General features: G+C 34.1%; 4 protein-coding genes across 7 annotated transcripts; 3 read left to right on the top strand and 1 right to left on the bottom strand.

The window, feature by feature from the left end:
* The first annotated feature begins 3298 nt into the window (after positions 1–3298).
* LOC7455989 (poly [ADP-ribose] polymerase 2) lies at positions 3299–8657 on the top strand. 4 transcript variants are annotated; one of them, XM_052446776.1, is made up of 17 exons: positions 3299–3726; positions 3817–3950; positions 4055–4136; positions 4325–4560; positions 4747–4867; positions 5139–5194; positions 5330–5403; positions 5582–5628; positions 5776–5825; positions 6072–6134; positions 6234–6314; positions 6430–6534; positions 6658–6718; positions 7164–7303; positions 7457–7527; positions 7911–8016; positions 8409–8657. In XM_052446776.1, the coding sequence occupies exons 1-17, from the start codon at positions 3453–3455 to the stop codon at positions 8502–8504; spliced, it is 1797 nt and encodes a 598-aa protein (XP_052302736.1). In that variant the 5' UTR covers positions 3299–3452; the 3' UTR covers positions 8505–8657. The 4 variants fall into 4 exon arrangements, with proteins under 4 accessions (XP_052302736.1, XP_052302735.1, XP_052302734.1 ...); XM_052446775.1 differs by having other exon boundaries at positions 6658–6733; XM_052446774.1 differs by having other exon boundaries at positions 3299–3714; positions 6072–6314; positions 6658–6733.
* A 1019-nt stretch (positions 8658–9676) lies between these two features.
* LOC7491295 (mediator of RNA polymerase II transcription subunit 28) lies at positions 9677–11431 on the top strand. Its single transcript, XM_002320965.4, has 3 exons — positions 9677–9971; positions 11019–11131; positions 11209–11431. The coding sequence occupies exons 1-3, from the start codon at positions 9779–9781 to the stop codon at positions 11341–11343; spliced, it is 441 nt and encodes a 146-aa protein (XP_002321001.3). The 5' UTR covers positions 9677–9778; the 3' UTR covers positions 11344–11431.
* A 162-nt stretch (positions 11432–11593) lies between these two features.
* On the bottom strand, positions 11594–15153 carry LOC7495243 (U1 small nuclear ribonucleoprotein A). The gene is made up of 5 exons (XM_002320301.4): positions 14876–15153; positions 14583–14755; positions 13502–13595; positions 12723–12811; positions 11594–12143 (listed from the first exon to the last, which is right to left on the bottom strand). The coding sequence occupies exons 1-5, from the start codon at positions 14988–14990 to the stop codon at positions 11850–11852; spliced, it is 765 nt and encodes a 254-aa protein (XP_002320337.2). The 5' UTR covers positions 14991–15153; the 3' UTR covers positions 11594–11849.
* Positions 15154–19578: 4425 nt separating this feature from the next.
* LOC7491294 (protein SENESCENCE-ASSOCIATED GENE 21, mitochondrial) lies at positions 19579–20332 on the top strand. Its single transcript, XM_002320964.4, has one exon. It carries the CDS (start codon positions 19764–19766, stop codon positions 20040–20042), a length of 279 nt encoding a protein of 92 aa, XP_002321000.3. The 5' UTR covers positions 19579–19763; the 3' UTR covers positions 20043–20332.
* The last annotated feature ends 106 nt before the right edge of the window (positions 20333–20438 follow it).

The following is a 20438-nucleotide window of genomic DNA, read 5'->3' as shown; positions in this document are numbered from 1 at the left end:
CCATGATAATTAAAGTTAATTTGTCAAATTTGTAATTTAAGTTAGAAGATCGAAGTAACCTAATAAAAAATAAATGATGAAATGATGAAAATCCATTTCTAGCATATTCAATGTTTAATGTTAGGAAAACAAATCCATGAAATCAGGCCATCTACATGAAAAGCAAACTGAAAAAAGTTATGAAATTCAATTTTTAAAAATCTAATATTGAAAGTGAATTTGAAAAAAAAATATTAAAAGATTAATTTATTGAAGAGTGAAATTAAAAAAAAATCAAAACAGATAAATCGAGTTAACCTGTCAAACCCACGAACCAGATCTTCATACCAAGATAAACTTATATAAAATAAATTTAAAAAATCATAAAAATCAATTCTCAAACAATCTAATATTAAAAATTAAAATAAAAAATATTATTTTAATATATTTTTTAATAAAAAAATATTTCAAAAAATATAACAGCGCAGTTTTCTTTTTTTAATTGCAGTCATTGACTTTGTTTTTGTTATTTCATAACTTATGCGGACATTATTTTATATGTTATGATTTGCCTTTCTTTGCATGCTGTTGCTTTTGGACACGGTAACACAAAGACACAAAATAATGGCGACGACACTGTTTGAGGAGTGCTGCAGTCTTCTTCTTTTTTTTCCTACTACATCATCTCAAGTTATGTTGATATTTTTTACATGCTGATGTTTATTTTTCTTTTCTTGCTCTCAAGTATGTGAAATGTCTGGAAATATTCAGATTAATATTATAAAAATAATTTTTAGGTTATAGTTAAAAAAATTAAAAAAAATAATCATAATTAATTTAAAAAAAACACTTTTTATTTTCTTTTTTTAATTAATTTTTTTATTTATCCAAACAAAATTATTAAGACGATATTTACAAAATTATCTAGGTATACCAAAACTTTCCAATAAAAATATGGTTTTTTATGGTAACTGTAGCAATTGTTTTATGAATAAATATATATATATATAAATCTACCATGCATAATGTTTTAGAAAAAAATGTTCAGTGAAAATAAAATATTTATTTTGTATTTTTTATTATTAATTTCTTATATAATTTTTAAGTCAACTGTTCTTTTATTTTTCCATACAACCATGGAAAAATACCAGGGCGTGATTTTTTTTTTTTTAAAGTAGGATAATTTTTTATTTAAAAAACCTTGCTACTAAAAAAAAAAGACATATTCAGTTAAAAAACAATACATGAATAGAAAAAAATAATTTTTGACTAGAATATAAATATTTGTTTCAATTATTACGAATTTCAATAAAATTAAGTTTCCATCACGGTGTTACAACGTCACACTGGGAAAAAACTAGTTCTCAAATTTATAAACAATCACTACATGTAAAAATAAAAATAAAAATAAAAATAATCAATAGGTGTTTTAGTGATAAAAAACTGGGATTAAGAGGTTTGTTCCCTCCATGGTCTTAAGTTCAAGCCCAATGGTTGCTAATATAATGGTCACTGGAAGCTTACATGGTCATTAACTTTAGGGCCCGTGGGATTAGTCGAGGTACGCGCAAACTAACCCAAATACCTACATTAATCAAAAATAAAATAAAAATGATCACTACTTTTATTTTATTTTTAAAAGAAAACACACACATACTGACATACATGCAATTGGAATGGATGAAATGCACTTTAATGTGTAGCTGTACCAATTTATAGGTAATTATCAACTAGAAAAATGCACATGCCATAATGCGCTGTTAGCCTGTTAGAATTGTGTTTCAAATCATATTTTATAAAAAAACTTTTTATATATTTTAATATACTAACATTAAAAATATTAATTTTAAAAAATAAAAATATTATTTTAATATATTTTTCATAAAAAAACTTTAAAAAACAATAAAAGTATATCATTTCTTTTTGGACCAAAGAAACACACATTCAGTACAGTACAGGGAATTGATGGTAATGGAGTAGTATGATTGTTAAGGAATTTTGCTTAATTTCTTAAGTTTAAATTTTAAGACTAATATGTAAAAAAACTTATTATTTTTAAATGCACGAAAGACATGCGTTTTTTTAAATTACTTGAAAAAAAACTCAATTAATATATAAATTACTTGAAAAATACCTAAGGAAAAGCAATACGGGGTCACTATAGATGTGCAAAACCAAGAGATGCTGTGACTTGTTCAAACGAAAAAAAAGAAGAAGTGATTAGGTGATTTTAAATAATAATATATTAAAAAATAAAAAAAATCAAAGAAAGACAATTTCAAACATGATACCAAACGGTGTCTTTTCGAGGAAAAAAGAACTCGTTCAAGCGACAGTCATGTTAGGCGACCTGCATTTAAATCTTGCGCGAAACTCTTCAGGACAAGAGAGATCACTGTACTAGGCCCTAGTTTTTTTTTTGAAAATTAGTTTTTTAAAAAGTAAATTTCAAGAAAATAAATTATTTTTTAATATTTAATAGTGTTATGAAAAATAAGTTGAAAAATACTTTCAGTGTTTGGTTATGTTATAGAAAATAGTTTATTAATATTTTTTTAAAATAATAAGGAACAAATCTTAGAAATTAAAAAGTTGAATGGAAATGGAATTGAAAACAATCTAATTTGATAAATTATTTTAAATAAAATAAATAATAATTAAAATAATAGAGATTAAATCTAACAGATAAAAAAATTAAAAGATGATGAAATTAAAATAATAATAATTATAATTTCATAAATTATTTTAAATAAAATAAATAACAATTAAAATAATAAGGATCAAATTTGATAAATAAAAAATTTTAATTTAAAAAATGATAAGAGAAAAGTAAATAACAATCATAAAAATAAGAACCAAAATTAATATAAAAATTAAATTATATTAAATTAAATTTTAAGGGATGAATTTGAAAAAAAAAAGATTCAAACAAAATATACAGCAATTAAAAGTTTGAGGATCAAATTTGACATAATCATCAAATAATATGATATTTTTAAATTTTTCATAACTTCTAGAAAATATTTTATGTTTAAAATAAAAGAAAAATACTTTTCTAAAAATCAAGCCAAACTTTTTTTAATAAAAAAATGTTTTCCATTAACCAAAAATTATTTTTCATTAACCAACTTTTTTTAATAACAAATAAAAATTAAATTTTTTTTTTTCAAATACTACCTTTTGTTAATCAAACGCAGCCTTAATTAATAAAATCATTCCTCGTCATTTCAACAAATTATCATTGACGTGGCAATAAATGAGTGGGTTATGTATTGGTACGTGTTATCTTCCATATTTTATTATACTACTAGCAAATGGCCGCGTCTTGCTTTTTTGAGAAGCCGTCGAAGAACTCAAAAAGTAAACAGTGCCAGTGCCTGTTTTTAACATGGCCATGCCCTCCACTTTCAATACTGCTCGGCTGCACTTCTAAAAGTCACGAAAGCTCGCTCGCTCCATCTCAAGCTTTTCTAATGGCAAACAGTCTCAAGAGGCCGTTAAAAGTCTCAACCGGTCATGATGCTTCATCACTTGGCAACAAGAGGCAAAGGGAAGCACAAGTACTTGACGGTCCTGATATCGTGTCTGAGAAAATCAAGGCCATTGAAGATCTTCACGACATGGGAACTCGCCAACTACGCGAACAAGCAATCCTCCGAGGCCTTTCTTCAAGTGGGTCAAAGAAAGAACTACTAGACAGGCTCTGTGCAGAGTCAGAGAAAGAGTCAAAGAACGGTACACCTGAAGGTTTTTGCAATTTCTGACCAATTATACTCAAGAAAATTTTATTATAAGATGTAGTGGATTAATCTGTTTGGTCTTGCTGGCACTTGGCAGGCAAAGAAGAAGACGAAGAAAAAGAAACAAGCAACAAGGACGAGAAAGTTACTGCGAGTTTCAACAAGGTCACTGCCGAGCTGGATCAGTATCTGCCTGATCATTTAAAGACACAGTACCATGTTCTAGAGCATGTAAAGAACATTCTACTTTCATATGCAACGTCTAATTAAATGTCTGAAACTTGCTGTTGATTTACAAGCATAAGCCTTTTAAAACTTCATCCTTTTCCATGCAGGGGGATAGTATCTATGATGCCACGTTGAATCAAACAAATGTTGGGAATAATAACAACAAGTTCTATCTGATTCAGGCTCTTGGTCAGTCCTTGCTCTCTTCAAGTTCAGTAGATTTTTGTAAATTATAACAGTTGCAATTATTATTCGTTAGATTTTTTTTTAATTTGATTAGTTTTTAGGTGCTTGTTTGACTGAGTTACACGAATTTAATAATGGTTCTGTTTCATTGATTTAGTCTTTTAATGGTTTAAATTGTAAAACAATTGCAGAATCTAATGACTCTAGCAAATTCATGGTATACACTAGATGGGGTAGAGTAGGAATTAAAGGTCAAGACAAGTTGCAAGGCCCTTACACATCAAGAGGCAGTGCTATTCAGGAGTTCGAAGCAAAATTTTTTGCCAAGACAAAGAACCGTTGGCCCAACCGGAAAGATTTCATATGCCACCCAAAGTGCTATACTTGGTTGGAAACAGACCATGACATGAACAAAGAGTCGTCAGAGGTGAGTTAGTCTAGAGAAATTAGAACCTTTTATTTTCTCTCATAATCAATATCGAATGAAATCTTGGCTTAGCCTTGTAAATATGTTTTACAATTCAACAGCAATGCAATTTTGTTGTATTCTGCTTCCCAATTTAATCAGCAGCGAGATTTCCTCCTAATTATGCACAGTTGTTGTGGGGTTCAGGAGAACCCTATTTTTACTGTTGAAAGGCAACTACAGGTTACAAGGCTTGATCCTCGAATTGCAAATTTTATCTCTCTTATCTGTGATGTTCGCATGATGAAGCAGCGGATGATGGAATTAGGTTAGTGGTTTTTCTGCATTCGATTTAGCAATTGGAATATTGTACAGGATTTGTTATGTGGGTGTGTTTAGCCAGTAAAGGGTCCGAAAGAAAGAAAGAAATGTTGTCATTGTGCTCAACGAGAGAAAGTGAATGTCTGATGATTTTAATTGCAATATTAAGGAAATGAGAAGTCTACCATATGGCTGTGGTTTAAGACTTTACCTCGTTGAGTTTATCTTTAGCCTGTTATCATCACTTCTATCATGTAATCTGTTGCGTTTACCTTCAGGGTACAATGCAGAAAAGTTACCCCTTGGTAAGCTGAGCAAGTCGACAATCTTAAAGGTACATGCTCCGGTTTCTCACATGCACATTTCTCAACATCAAGGAGCCATTCCTGTTATACTTCTTGCCTGCATGATAAGTTCAGTCTCTTTGTTTTGCCTATGATGCCTACTGATTCAAGGTCAACATATATAGGGCTATGATGTCTTGAGGAGAATATGTGAGAATATTGGCAAATCTGATACAGAAAAGCTTGAGGAGTTAAGTGGGTAAGGATTTGTTGGTTATCATGCAGATAACTATAAAGACTTGCTACTAATCTAATTTTAAGATTTTGTGCATGCTATTTCTATATCAACATGAAAACATTATTGTAGGACAAGAACAGACTTTTTTTCTCCTTTTTTTGTTACATATTTCTGATTTTTATTTCATCCTTCATTCCAGGGAATTCTACACAATAATACCTCATGACTTTGGTTTTAATAAGATGCGTGAGTAATCTCCCTCTCCCCCTTGGTTTTTTGAGTTGCTGTTGTGGGACTTTACAATCATAAAACGCCCCGAAACATAGAAATATTATTAAATTGGGCACGAGAAAACATTGCAATTCATTAATGTGGAGCTGTTGACTTTGTCAGGTGAATTTACCATTGACAACCATTACAAACTGAAATGCAAGCTGGAAATGGTAATTCTTATGACCATTTACTTTATACTGATGACTTTTACCCATTTGAAAATTGGATGTAATTTTCCCATTTCTTTTATTATTTCTTCATTTCATCTCAGAGAAAGGCAATATTATACTTTCATTTATTTCATCATGAGTTTCCTGATTATAAGGACAGGAAATGCCTAAGACTTGCAGAAAAATCTTACGCAGAGTTTCACGGAGACGTCGAGTTAATGTTTGCAGTTTTTGTTGTATCTGCAGGTTGAAGCTCTAGGGGAAATTGAAATAGCTACATCATTGATCAAGGATGATATCTACACCCAAGTATTGATTTCTGATTGTTTACTCACTTTCATCGTCAAATTGTGCTACTTGCTGCTTTTCAGTAGTTATCTGATTTTCTGTTCTGACTTAATTTTCAAGAAAGATCCGCTCTATTCGAAATATCACTGCCTTCGTTGTGAATTGGTACCACTTGATGTTGTTTCCAAGGAATTCTCTATGGTAATTAACTCTGTGAATATCAATTTGTAAGGATTCTTCATTTGACCTGAAAAATAAATCTTCAATGAGGACACATCATTTTAAATTGAACCAGAATGTTCCTTCCATTCCGCAGATTGAAAAATACATACGTAACACTGGTGATGAAACACATTATAGAATCGACATTGTTCAAATATTTAGAGCTTCAAGAGAAGGTGAAAATGAACGGTTCAAAAAGGTGAGAATTCAGAGCTCTGGTCATGGTTAATCTTTCAGAAACAACTCATTGTTCCATTCTTTCCTTCTCAACAATAGTTGATAAACCATTTAAGTATAATGTTGCTTCAAACTCTTTATGCAGTTCTCTCAAACAAAAAACAGAATGCTTTTGTGGCATGGTTCTCGGCTGACAAACTGGACCGGTATTTTGTCTGAAGGTCACCTTTACTTGCTCTATGTAGATATCCTCTATATTATTTTCTCTCTTTTTTTTATTGACGTCGGTGTCCGAGCGAGTTTGTGCGCCCATCGATTAATTCCATAGGCCCTGAAGTTAACGACCATGTAAGTCTTCAGTGGTCCTGAGGTTTGTGGGACTCAAACTGGTAATCTCTAGGGAGCAAATGCAGGGCCTAACCAGTTGAGCTACACCCCTCATGTTTCTCTATATTCTTTTCTTAAACGTTGGAAAGTTAGTTTCAATAATCACAAGGAAACTGTGCGGAGTATATTAGAACTGCTTGAAATAGTTTCCAGTGGCTTTGATGCCAGAATGAGGATCATTTCATTTATAGTTAGCAGTGGTGTTCCAGACGTCACAAAGTAATTTGCAGAAATTATCTGACAGCTCTTTCATAAATCCCCCAGGTTTACGTATTGCTCCTCCAGAAGCACCATCAACTCATTCTCTTGGGAACGGGCTTTATTTTGGTGATATGTTTTCCAAAAGTGCACCTTATTGCCATGCTAACTGGATAAACTCAGATGCTGTGCTAGTTTTGTGTGAGGTTTGTTTTTTATCCAGCAGAGTAAATTGTTATTAAGCAGAAGATTTTACATGTGTTGGTGCATGCAAAAGGCTTTACTCAGCTCCTTCTAAAATTTAGTGATTTGTTTTAGAAAAAAAGGTTTTAAGCAGCTTTTCATCTGTACACTTCCAGGTTGCACTGGGTGACATGCTTGATTATGGATCTTTTAACTGCCATGATAAGTTGCCAAAGGGAAAGCTAAGGTTCTTCTATATTCATCTTTCATCTCCATTTTCTCTTTGTTGATTTCTATCGGAGACCATAATCAAGTAAGGTGATCTTATAGTGGAATCTGTGGCATCCAATAGGAGACGTTAGATTTAGCACCGTGCATGTTTTCCATTAGACAATGGCAGGAAAAGGCTTTGGTTCTTCTGAAACCAATTTCCAACGCATACAAGATTGGATTTGTTAATGGAATCCCTCCATTGAATCTTCCCTTTTTAAATTGCTATATGTATCAAAACTAAGAGAATTCAGTGATTATGTGAATTTATCCTTCTTCAATAATAATAAAAAGAAATGTCAGAAATGATAGCCATTGATTCTTTTTCTGCAAGTTAAACATTACGATCGTATTATGCAGTGTAAAAGTAGCTGGAGGAACTGTCCCGGACTCTTCACAGGCTCAGGTTCTTGAAGACGGTGTTCTTGTTCCACTCGGAAAGCCAGTAGAGCTGCCTTATTCCCAGGTAGGGTGCATTAGAATCCTGTCCAATTTCCCCAAAAACTTAGTAGGTTTGTTATGTCCACATGGTCTTTTGTAACGTTCACTCACAAGAAGTTCATCAAAAGTCAATTAGAAGGGGTAGCAATGCAAGAGAATGTTTAGTTGCGTGTCATATGTTCGGAGCATTTGTTACACATCACCTTTTACCAAGTGCCCCATTCATTCTAGGACAGAAGATAGTTGGACTGAGCAGATAATATCATTTCAGGCTAAATGGGCACGAACTTGTATCTGTATGTATACACAGAACTTCTACGGCAGTTTCTTTACACAAGTTGTGACATATTAACTTGCAAAAATCAATGAAATGCTAGCCATTTTTCACTCTTGAACTAATAAAAATAATGAATGCAGGGTATGTGGCCGAGAAATGAGTACATAATTCTTGACGTGGATCAGATTCGAATACGTTATGTGGTTCATGCAAAGTTCTGCTATCAAACCTGTTGAATCTCATTGAAGATTCTCACTGGTGTAGCCTTTACTCTTTGAGAAAATATATGATGTGTACCCATTAGTTGTTGGAACGCAAGGAACCTCTGTGTGCTTGTAACACCATCTGTTTCAAACTTTCTACTATCAATGGACGTGCATATTTGGATTGCTTTTGCTTTTTGAGGGCTTATTCATATGCCAAGGAATATTGGAATGATATCTTCGCATGATGAGTATAGTGGATTCTCTAGGCGCTTTCCCTTAATTATTTATCTGAATTGTGGACGGACAGACGGCATCCAGTTTCAGGAAATCATCATGACACGATCAATTTCTACCTTATTCAGGGGCATCTTTCAAATTCAACCTGTCAGAATACAAGTCAAGGTTTATCCTCGCTTCTTCTGTTGATAGCTCTGCTGTTTCTGAGGAGCTGATATTTCTCGTACATCGCTGCCGTTGGCTCTGCTAGTGCTGGGTTTCCTGTTATCATCCGTTGACATTGCCAATTCTGCTGAGATTGCATGCCAAATGCTAGTCTACCTGTGTGTCTATACCACTCCGATCTCCTATGGAACATCCATGAACTAGTTGGTAGCAGGCTCAATATTACTACTGGTTATAAGATAACCAAATGCTTTTATTGAATGATGTGGCAATATTGATAATTCATTAGTTAATATATTAAATTAATAGATATACTTTTCAATCTAATCCTGATATTTTTCAAAATGATTATAGATACAGTGTTTTCTACTAGGATAAAATTTTAGTCATATAAGGAATATATTCTAGAAAGATTTGTTATATATATATTTTAATTAATTTAGATTTTTTTTCTATTTGATTGAGAGTTTTTATTATTTTTCTAGTTTTATTTAGTATGTATTTTTAATATATAAGTTATTTAGAGGAATTGTAATATTGGATTTTGATTAAAAAAGATATTGAATAATAAAAATTTAAATTAAGATTTGTATGTAGTGAATTTATTTGAAAAAAATCTATATTCTTGTCTTTTTAACTCTTTTTTTTTTAAATAATGAATACCACATCATTTAAATAATAAAATAAAAATAGGAGTACTAGATAGATGGTGGTCGGGTGAGGGGTTTCGTTTTCGAATTTTAAAAAAGAGCGAATTTTGAAAGGCAACTTAGACGGGAAGTCGTCTAACTAACAGAATAAAACTCGCCCAATGAGCGAAAAAACAGTATTGGAAGCAGTGAGGTAATTTCATGTTGAGTTGAGGGATTTCTTTCATGTAGGGAGGAGGGGAGTAATTGAAAATGGGTGATAGACAAGCCGTAGATCAGCAGCAGCAGCTACAATCTCCATCGCAGCTGCAGCAGCAGCAGCAACAAGGAGCAGCAAGAGAAGACATGATTGGGTGTGTGATGGCTTTAGAGGCGGCTTTGCTTCCATGCTTGCCTGCCAGAGAGCTCCAGGCCATTGACCGCTCTCCCCATCCTTCTCATCAGAGTTAGTAACAACTATCGATCTCTTTTTTAATTCCGTTGCTTATTATTATGTAATTTTTATTTTTTGTAATTTTCTGAAATACAATACAATTGGAATTGAGGCTTCGTATTTTGGAGAGCATAGATCCAAAACGAAAATAGCTGTAGAATGATAGTCCTGCCTTTCCAATTTATTATTAATGAGGCTGGTATTGCTGCTTCTCGTCATCCCACTCACGCTTGGGGTTTGGAGGGGTTAGGGAGGGAGCAACCCTTTGTATGAAGCCTGAGGTCCACCTCACCTCCCAATGAACAAAAACTAAGGGAATGTTTACCAGGAAGGAAGTGTGGATAGGAGAAAGGATCGATATTAACCTGTCTATTAAGTTTGTTTGGCTAACGAGGGAAAGGATGGAAGCCAATCTGCATCTACTCATATTGGGAGGATTGAAAATTATAAGTAGGCAAAGATAGAAGGGACCCTTCCAATCCTTTCTTTATTTAATCTCCATCCAGACCTCATCCACCCCCCTAAATCACACCCCTGTCTCCTAACTAAAAGACCCTAAAGCTCTAGGAGATAGACAAAGATCTGTAGGTGTTTGCCTGGAGATTCATCTTTTCATTGATGTCTCTTGGTTCATTACTCATCCATCACAACTAAAATTGCCAAGCATGAACGTGATGGTGGAAACTGCTAGAAAAACAAGTGGTAGAGATTTTCGGAACTAAACTTTTGATGCATGTCCTGAAACTGTAGCATGTACTTTAGGCTTTTAGGGAGCAAAATATTTTTTCTTCATTCCTCTTATAACTTGATTTTGCTTTATCCATCCCTCGCGTTTGGCTATTCATCACTCCTTCCATGACATTCTATCACCGGGTCTGCTACTGTTTCAAAAGGGAATGAATTTGAATAGCGTGGCGTGAATTTAGTGTAAACTAATTGAAGTGCTGGACGCATTCATATAGCTAGAAGCCGAGAGTACTAGATTACCAGTTTATGTTTTTAAAACAAAACTATTAAATGATACATGCTGAAAAGTGTTTTCTTTTTCAATTGTTCCAGTTGATGTGGAGAGACATGCCAGGGATTTCATGGAGGCTGCCAAAAAGCTTCAACTGTATTTTATTGGTCTGCAACGTGAAGATCAACCAACCATGTCTGAAACACTGAGGAAGGTAAATTTCCACCACTTGCTCCACTTCCCTAAAGCATCATGGGGACTCTGATGAAATGGTGTGTTGCATCTTAACAGGATATTGGTATGATGGAAGAAGAGTTGAAAGTAAAGGATGAGCTGATCAAGAGACAAGAGAGATTGATTCAAGGGTGGTGGAAGGAATTGAAAGATCAAGCGGAAAAACACAACACTGAATTAGAGAGAGTGTAACAGAGCCTGTTAGCATCAGACATTTGGGATGCCAAACCGGGATCAATAATATTTATTTTTATTCAAGTGCTTGCCCGGCATTATTTTATCTTTTTTCTTCTTCTTTTTTTGTTTAAATCGGGCTTAGAGCCCAACATTATTTTATCCTTAGCTTTCGAGTATGTGCGATTAATCAAAACACCTTCTGATAACAGCCATGCCTCGAAGATTGACTGAAAATGGCCAATGTCTTTGGGTGACCAATATGTGATTATATCTGGCAACACCGCAACAGCATTATCTAATTTAATCTGCAACATTACACTCAAGCAAAAATTACTGTTGAGTGATTCTCAGAAGCAAAGGAAAATATTTGACAGAAGTCACTCATAGCTACAATGATACACGAAAAATCTAAACCTCCTGTTCAAACAAAGAATGAAAAAGATAACAGGACACGCTTGCAAGAAGTTGAAGGTCCTAATGTCAGCCCTCCCCTAGTAGTAGCTGAAAACCCAATCATTTGTCTATTTCTTGGCGTAGGTAATTAACATTGAATTCTGCTGAAGTATCTTGAATCCCTGAAGTCCATGCATTGCGCCTGTCGATTGCATCTCATCTCCATACTCTACAAAGGCAATGCCTGGCTTTGCTTCCACCATCCTGACCTCCTTAAAACCGGGATACTGCTGGAAGAGCATTTGCAGCATCATTGGAGTAGTCTCATTGGGAAGATTTTGAATAAACAGAATGTTATTTGGTGGAGCTGGAGCCTCAGGAACCATAGATTTCACACCACCTGGATAGGGTATTTGTAATAGCTGCAACAACAATTTGAAGGTCAGGATCATAATAAGAGATATCGAACTTTCTTTTCACAACAAATTGACAGCTAAGCTTCACCAGTTTCTGAAAACAGGCTGTATCCTTTTGAATCTCAGCAACGAACTCTTTCACTAATTAATGGAAGTGAAACTAATTTCCATAAGTAGTTTATCATTAGCCAAGGTAACTAGCGATGGATTATTGTTTGATGTTTGATAAGTTGATCAACATAGGATCAGCAAATAATGGTTTTCCATCAGCAAAGAGAAGTAACACTCTAGATTAACTGACTAGAAATGCAATCCTCTTTGCCTACTTCAAATGTATATATATTATAAATGCTGGCCTGCTCTCTGTACTTTATAGCAACCAAAAGTTAGTTGGTAAAGAAGTCAATCTTAATTTTCGAATCCAAATATAAAATTAACTAGCTGAATTTCAGGTGAATAGTAATCACAAACATGCTGTCAAATCCATAATCAATTAAGATACAGAGGAAGATGAAATTAACCTAAATACCACATATTCTAAAGAACCCAGTAGGGTAATCCTAATAGAACAGAGAACATGCTTACAGAAGGTGTTGTCCCGTAGGCGCCGCCATAAGCAGGGGTCAGACCCACTCCCACTTGATTAGCATCATGTTGATCTTTCTTCTTTTTCCCTGCCATTAGAAAAATATAGATCTCAGAGGAAAATAATTCATAGAAACTGAAGAAGCATAATCTACACAATGATACATCTATCCCAAATCGGTTCCACATCTCAAAGTAATATCAAGCATATGCACACTCTACTGTTTCACAGCCATGTGTGTTTAAAAACTTTTTATATTTTTGGTTATGAAAGGGGCCAAAGGTCCAAAACAAAGAGCTAACCACTACCACAATCACGACTATTCCCTGTTGCCATTAAATCACCTTTTGACTTCTCCCATTAAAAAGCAGGAGTGGCAAAAAAATACAGTCCTGAGTTCTCAGCACAGAAGTTCACTATGCATATTGTTTACAAACACAAGTACACATTCTGTTTCATGCTATATATATATAACTTAGAATCATAGTTACACAAATCACTCTTTCTATAATCTATATGAGCAAGGCCATGACATCAAAATTGCGAATTTGCGAAGTCAGACAGTGAATACAGACAAAATTACTATTGGTCATGTTCTATCCTTGCAAGATCCAAAATAAAGGTACATAAAAAAAATAAAAAATGTGCTACTACTCCCACATGCAAAAAACAGAAACACTATAAGCAAATGCTTGGCACTTATCAGTGAGTTTCTCTCTGTCATTCACTAAATAAAGAATATAAAAAAGTGTGAGAGGGAAAGATAGAGATGCCTTACCTTTTTCCTCATGCCTCCTTCGTTTTTCCCGTGGAACAAAAGTACCATCAGCTTTTGCTATGATATCTGATTTAGTTTTTGCATATTGTATTCTCTGCATTAGAAATATTTTTCACCAACATTAATTTTTGGCAAAAGAGAGGGACCCATGCTTTACAATAGTTGAAACATGGAATATGAGCTTGGTCAATTCGAGGAAAAGAAAAGTAAAGGAAACATGTTTAAATATGGTTCTCTGCCAATAGATTAAACAGCAAAAGAAAGAAAAAGTTAGAAACGTGACAAGGTTCTTCTCTACTAGTAAATAGAAAGGAACAAATTCCACCCAGAAAATTATTGAAGAACCTTTATTTTTACTGATTGATGCTGCAGAAGTAAGAACGTGTATCTTACAAGCAAACTAGGATCTAATTGTTTCTAATTCAAGCTATGAAAACAGCAATGCACAGAATAAGATATGGGCAGATAAGCACTAGAAAGAGCAGCCACTCCTTCATCGATCTGGGGGGGGAGGGGGGGATCTAGGTCCATTTGAGCCCTCCTATCCAACCCAAGCAAGACATTTAATATCTAAGGAAAACATTAACCATTTTTTCACAAGGTTTCCTAGAGTTATTAAATCCTCTGCAATTTCAAGAACTTTCCTGTTGAAAAATGTGATGCTGACTTGGTTCATGAATGTTCATAATAATCATTTCATGTTTATCATTCCATAATTAATGTTTACTTCATGCATTGTTTAATTCACACATTGTTTGGTTCATGTATTGTCCACATTAAGTTCTTGTATTTGGTTTTTCCACAACATGAGAAACTTGTCACAACAGTTTTTTAGAGTTTTCTTTCACGAATACAGAGGTGTTCTTTTTTACTTTGTTGTAGTTAGTGGATCTAGATACAGTCGCAAGTTTTCTTGATCTTTTGTTTGTTCAACTTTTTCCATTAAAATTCTGCCTAGAAATCTTAAATAACACCCATTGTTTCACATATGAACACAAATAGGATAATTTAAAAACTTCAAACATAATATAAGAAGAAAGAAACCCTAACAATATACATACATACATACATGCATACATACCATGGGCTTATCATAAAAGGGGAAAGACTGCATTTGCCGTATAGCATTAGAGGCAGACTGAACATCCTCGAAAATAACCCAAGCTTGCCCTTTGTGTTTCAATGTCTTGAATGCCAATATCTCCAGTATCTTCCCGAATTGCGAGAACACAGCGTGCAGCGATGTCTTCAACTCTTTTTTTTTTTTTTTCCAAGTCAGACATTATCACATACAAACCATATATGTGAGAAAGAGGACGACTATTGAAAATTAAGAAGAAAAAAAAAGGAAAGAAGAGGGGAATCTGACATTACCATCGATTTTGATCTTCTCGTTGAGATTGTTGATGTAAATAGTCATGTTCTGCGAGACATCAGTGCCTGTACTATTATTGTTATCTCCCATTTCTTTTCTCTCTTGTAATGCCATGATTTCCAGCTCTAAATTTTGCTGGAAAAGAAAAAACGAAGAAGAAGAGACTGAGAGCTAGCTGTTTTTGCTGATAAATACACGAGCAAGACTGGGGGGTTTAATTTGATTTCTTTAGGGTTCTACAATCTACATTTTGCCCAAAAAATCTAACAGCCACTGAAAAAGAGGGAGAGAAGCAGATGTGCGTCAGGCCCAACTCGTCTGCCCAATCCACCTACTTGGATTATGAGTAAGTAGCTTGGCCCATTATTAGATAAGGTTAATTTTGGGTTTGGCCCATTATTAGATAAGGTCAGTTTTGGGTTTGGCCCATTATCCAAGGCTTTCAATCAAGCTGGCTTCGAGAAAAGAGAAGGGCATGCAATTTGACCTCTAAAATCTTGAAGAAGAATGACTCTGTCCGCATATATTAAGCAATACTCTGAGGCGTGGGGAAAGCACTGTAGCTTTCCCCGTACTCTTATATATTATAATTATAATTATACTTATAATAATATTAACATATACTAAAATACTCTGACTTATTTTTTTTTTTGTTTTTTTTTTGTTTTTTTGCTGTTTTTGTTTTTGTTTTTTGTTTTTTGTTTTAATAATTTTTTTAATTTAGTTTGTTAATGTTATTTTTTTATTTAGTTATCAGATTTTCATGACACAGATCCCGAGTTTGACGGGTTAACCTATATTGTTTTTTTACTTTTTTTCTTTTTAGTTAATTTTTTTTCATTTAGTTTAGTTTGTTAATGTTAAATTTCTTTCTATTTAATTATCAGACTTCCATGACACATATTCAGGGCTTGACGGGTTAACCTGGTTTGACAGTTTAACCCAGTTAACCCGTCAAATTTTTTTTCTATTTAGTTATCAAACTTTCATGACGTGAATTCCAGGTTTGACGGGTTAACCTGGGTTTAAGGGTTAACCCAGTTAATTCAGATTTTTTTTCTTTTTCTTCATTAGTTTTTTTTCTTTGTTTTTTTCTTTTTTATTAATCTATTTAATTATCATACTTTTATGACACGACCTTGCAGACAGACCCACATCCAAGGCTATATATTAGGTCTGGTGTTGCAGTCAAACTCACTTAAACTTAGGTCATGCAAGTTTAATGTTATTATTGATATTATAAATATTATTTTTGGGTCAGGCGTAGCAGTCAAACCCAAGAGTCTTGGATATAGTTTTACAGAAAAACCTAATATTTTTAAATCTTAGAATTTTTTATTTTATTTATATATAAATAAATTAATCCACAGTATCACGCGGGTATATAATCCCATCCTTTGTAACCAACACTAAAGTCACATTGCATCTTTTGGTATGCAATAATCCACGTAGCCTAGCTAGATTAGGTATTAAGTAGGGTCATTTTATCATCAATACCAAGGTAATATTCAAAAACAGTTCAACTGTGTTTTTTAAAAAATTAAATTTTTTTATTTAAAATTAATTTTTTTATATTTCTAAATTTTTTTAAAAATAAAAAATATTATTTTAATATATTTCCAAATAAAAAATATTTTAAACCGCAACCACTATAAGAAACACATACACCACCCAATTATTAGAGGATAAGGATGGAAGAACTTTGGCTCTCGTCAATTCTCAAGTGGCGTGAGGACTTTTTCTTGATGCATGCATATGAACGTTGTTTGATTCCCAGTCAACTTCATTTGGTTCTGCTCTATCTTTCTTTAGTGCTCAGCTTCCCTGAATACAAAAGGAGACAACGAGAAAACAAAGCAAGTGACCACCAATTTGAGTAATATCTTATGGCTACTTGAAATTCATGCCAGCCTTGTTTGTTGTTGCTTGTGCCTTCTGTTTTGCTAGGGTATACTAAGAATGGCTCTGTTCTTAATCATTTACATCGTTGCCTACAAGAAAATAAAAGGAAAGGAGTTGACTAAAAGTTTGAGTCATTCAGAGCCACTCAGGATCTTGACAGATGATTTTTTATATAGAAAAAAAAAGGTGCTGACAAAGAAGTTTTGAATGGGGCACGTCAAATGCCATTAATTTTACATCTATCAGAATTTGACGTGGTTACCAAATCTGTCTTCTAATCTAGGCAGTCACGGAAAACGAAGAACCTAGCTAGATTTACTGGATCAGTGACGTTACGTTCCAACTTGGAAAAGCAGACTTTATGCTAGATCATTACAGTTCACACAAGTTGCTGGAAAACCAGCTATCTAGCTCCACTGAGCAGCTGTTACTGGAGGCAATGACTGTCAGGAAACAGCTGCAGCCTCCATGCAATCGTAAGGGTAAAGAAAAGAGTGAGTGTCCCACGGACTGAACATGATTCACGACAAAGTTAGAGCGCAAGGAGTGAAAAAGAGATTTTCATGCGTATTTTAGGACCACAATAAATCTTTTTAAGAAAAGGTAAATAAATAAATGCTAGCAACATAGCTCTTGTCTTTTTATGCGCGCCCCGGTTTCAAGAAAGCTATGCTCTGTCGTGTGGTATTGCTTTGCTGTTGGCTTACCAAATGGAATTTGCCTAGTGTTTCAGAGTCTGAGGCTCTCAATTCTCAAAAGCTTCCAGCTACGCTGCCTGTGGTGGTCCGCAAAGAGATTTTTATTTTGATTAGCAATTTGTAATCGTTCTCAACGTCTAAACTAATTTCTTAATCACGGATTTTTGCTTCTCCAGTGTCATTAGCATTTGTTTAATTTAAAAAATTCCGTCCAACCATTTTTTTTATTCTTTTATGTTCTCTGGAAAAGCTTGATTTTTATGGACTCCGAACTTTCTAGGCTATAAGCGTGGAGCTAGGAAGTTGCTCTAACTCTATCATATAACGACTGTATGTAATTAAACCATTATTTGCAATTACGCCGAAAGATAACATAAAAAGAATCACCGATTCATATGCGTTTACATCATTATCACTACTAGTTAGGGATGAGCAAAAAAACCAAAAAACTGATTAAATCGAAAAAACCAGAAAAAAAATAATTGAAAAAACCGAACCGAAAAAAAAATCGATTAAAATTTTAAAAAAACCAGCCAGTTCGGTTCGGTTTCGATTTTATAAGCAAAAAACCGAAAAAACCGAACCGAAACAAAAAAACCGAGCCAAACCGGTTTGAACCGGTTTTTGTTCTAAAAAACCAAAACCGATTGGTTTGACTCGATTTCAGTTTTAAAAAATATTCAATTTCATTATTTTTTTATAAAAACCAATCCAAATAAAAAATAATCAAGAATATTGATATGCCCGATGCGAGGGCAGAGAAAACATCTACAAAAGCATATTTGGAATTCTCGCTAACATCAAAATCAGAATCCTTGCCACAACTATACATTTTACGTCAGAGGATAATTTAGTTGTATTTGAATCGGTTTGGTTATTTCAGTTTTAACTTTACACAACCAAAATTGAACCAAATGTTTTTTAAATTTATTAATTAGTTTAATCTTTTTGTTAGTTTGATTTTTTTGGTTTTTTTTTTTTAACCCTGTTAATTAATCAATATCTAGAAAGAGAGGGAGAAAAAAAGAAGAAGAAAGAGACTCAGCAAAAAGCACGAGAAGCTTGGACACTTGGGAGACGGGGTTTTAATTTCCCTGGACAGGACCTCAATGCACAAATACTCTCCTGTCGTGAAATCGAGACACGACAACATGTTCACGTGAGTTCACATGAGTTAGCGCCTTAGCAACTAGCCAGTAGCATCTATCTCAAGAATTCAATTCGAAATTGGGCACCTAAAGCTAGAGCCCATCAATTTAAAGAGCTGGAATCTGCACATACTGAAAGCCATTTTAGTTAAATTATTATTGACTCTTGACTCAGTCGGAATTCTCCTTGATCTTTCACGAGTTCATTGGGCCAGGAATATGTCTTCCAGAAAAATGAAAAAAAGAAGAAGCAAAACACACAAAATAGGGACCCTCTTGTCTAGTTCAAGTGGACTGCTTATGTCATGTTGCTCACCTAATCATCATCGGCTGTGAGTCCTTTTAACTTTTTCAAGACACCGCTCTCACGCCGCTCTTTCGGCCCGTTTGTTTTTTTACATTGAAAAGTATTTATGTAAGAACTTTTTTTTTTCTTCGAATGAATTTTTTTTTGTTTTTATAAATCATTTTACTATACTATTATTAAAAATAAATTTTTAAAAAATAAAAAATATTATTTTAATACATTATTAACCAAGAATATTTTAAAATACCAAACCAGCTCGAAGAGGTCAAAAGAGGTTCGCTTCTTCTTCACATGCTTGATTCTGGTGTGAGAAAAGTCTTCACTCCTCTGACTCTCTCAACCGTTGGATCATCGATGTTTCTCATCATTAATCTGAAGAATTTAGTAAGAGATCAAAAACCAAGTCATTAACAAGGAATTAAGGATACGCCAGGTGTTTTCTTTTTCATTTAAAAAATATGGATATTTTAAGTTAAAAAAAGGGACAGGCGAGAGCGGCAGAAAGAAGAAACAGTCATCACGTGGCAAGAACATAGAAGTTCACTGCATATTTCATAGCGTAATTTGAAAGGGTCCACCGTTTAACCGTAGTGGATGCTATTTCTTCTTCGAGCCTCACGCGTCTCAGTTTCCGTCTCTTTCTATATAAACCCCTCAAGGCTACCTTCTCTCATCACATGTTTTCGCAACCTTGAGCAGAGAGTCCAGAAAAAAGAAAGAAAGAGTGACTCTTTGTTTCTCTCAGCTGCTGCACAAGGTTTCTTTAAGAAAAAGAAGAAGGAAACAAAAATTTCTACTGCTGTTAAGTTCATTCTCTTTAGTTTCTATTACAATGGCTCGTTCTTCCTCAAACGCAAAGGTCATCTCTGGCTTGATCAGCAGGGCGATCAACGGCAGAGGATTCTCAGCTGATGCATCACAAGGAGCTGCTGTGCCCAAGGCAAGAAGCGGTGCTGATGCCATGGTGAAGAAAACAGGGGAGGAGGTTGGCAAGTCTACCGAGAAGACTTCCTGGGTTCCAGATCCTCGTACTGGATTCTACAGACCAGGGAATGTTGCTGAGGAAATCGATGAGGCTGGATTACGTGCTTCCCTCTTGAAGAAACATTGAGAGATCACTATCTAATCTTATTAATAAAATTTGATTACTATATCATGTTCTACGGTACAAAACGAAGGATCGATGGATGCATGTGTGTTGTGGGGGTGGTTCTGATGCGTTGGCCGCATTGGCTATCGGTGTGTGTGCTGTGACATGTTTAACAGATCTTGGCTCGATTCGATTACTGTTATGGCATACATCTCTGTCCTCTCTCTGTTTAAGGGACAGAATTCGCAGATATCTTACAGATGTAATATCTCTTCCTATAAATTTTTCATGCAATTACAGGTTATTTATCACACACGATCTCAAATTATTAGTTTTTGTTTCCCTTTATGCGAAAACCATTAATTTTTCATGATATTTTCGTGGCAGCACGCATAGCTTTGCCCTTTCAATTGATGA

The sequence above is a fragment of the Populus trichocarpa genome, chromosome 14 (assembly GCF_000002775.5).
Source record: "Populus trichocarpa isolate Nisqually-1 chromosome 14, P.trichocarpa_v4.1, whole genome shotgun sequence".
NCBI lineage: Eukaryota > Viridiplantae > Streptophyta > Magnoliopsida > Malpighiales > Salicaceae > Populus > Populus trichocarpa.
Note: the sequence above shows the minus strand (reverse complement) of the source record. Positions and strands in the feature narration are given on the sequence as shown.

Excerpts from the sequence above, each read along its gene's own strand:
- LOC7455989 (XM_052446773.1), top strand. The coding sequence starts at position 3,453 with ATGGCAAACAGTCTCAAGAGGCCGTTAAAAGTCTCAACCGGTCATGAT. Across the intron at positions 4,137-4,324 it reads CTATCTGATTCAGGCTCTTG|AATCTAATGACTCTAGCAAA; the intron begins GTCAGTCCTTGC and ends AAACAATTGCAG. Across the intron at positions 6,734-7,163 it reads GACCGGTATTTTGTCTGAAG|GTTTACGTATTGCTCCTCCA; the intron begins GTCACCTTTACT and ends TAAATCCCCCAG.
- LOC7491295 (XM_002320965.4), top strand. The coding sequence starts at position 9,779 with ATGGGTGATAGACAAGCCGTAGATCAGCAGCAGCAGCTACAATCTCCA. Across the intron at positions 9,972-11,018 it reads TCCCCATCCTTCTCATCAGA|TTGATGTGGAGAGACATGCC; the intron begins GTTAGTAACAAC and ends CAATTGTTCCAG. Across the intron at positions 11,132-11,208 it reads TGTCTGAAACACTGAGGAAG|GATATTGGTATGATGGAAGA; the intron begins GTAAATTTCCAC and ends GCATCTTAACAG.
- LOC7495243 (XM_002320301.4), bottom strand. The coding sequence starts at position 14,990 with ATGGCATTACAAGAGAGAAAAGAAATGGGAGATAACAATAATAGTACA. Across the intron at positions 13,596-14,582 it reads CCTTTTATGATAAGCCCATG|AGAATACAATATGCAAAAAC; the intron begins GTATGTATGCAT and ends TTTCTAATGCAG. Across the intron at positions 12,144-12,722 it reads CCTACGGGACAACACCTTCT|CTATTACAAATACCCTATCC; the intron begins GTAAGCATGTTC and ends TTGTTGTTGCAG.
- LOC7491294 (XM_002320964.4), top strand. The coding sequence starts at position 19,764 with ATGGCTCGTTCTTCCTCAAACGCAAAGGTCATCTCTGGCTTGATCAGC.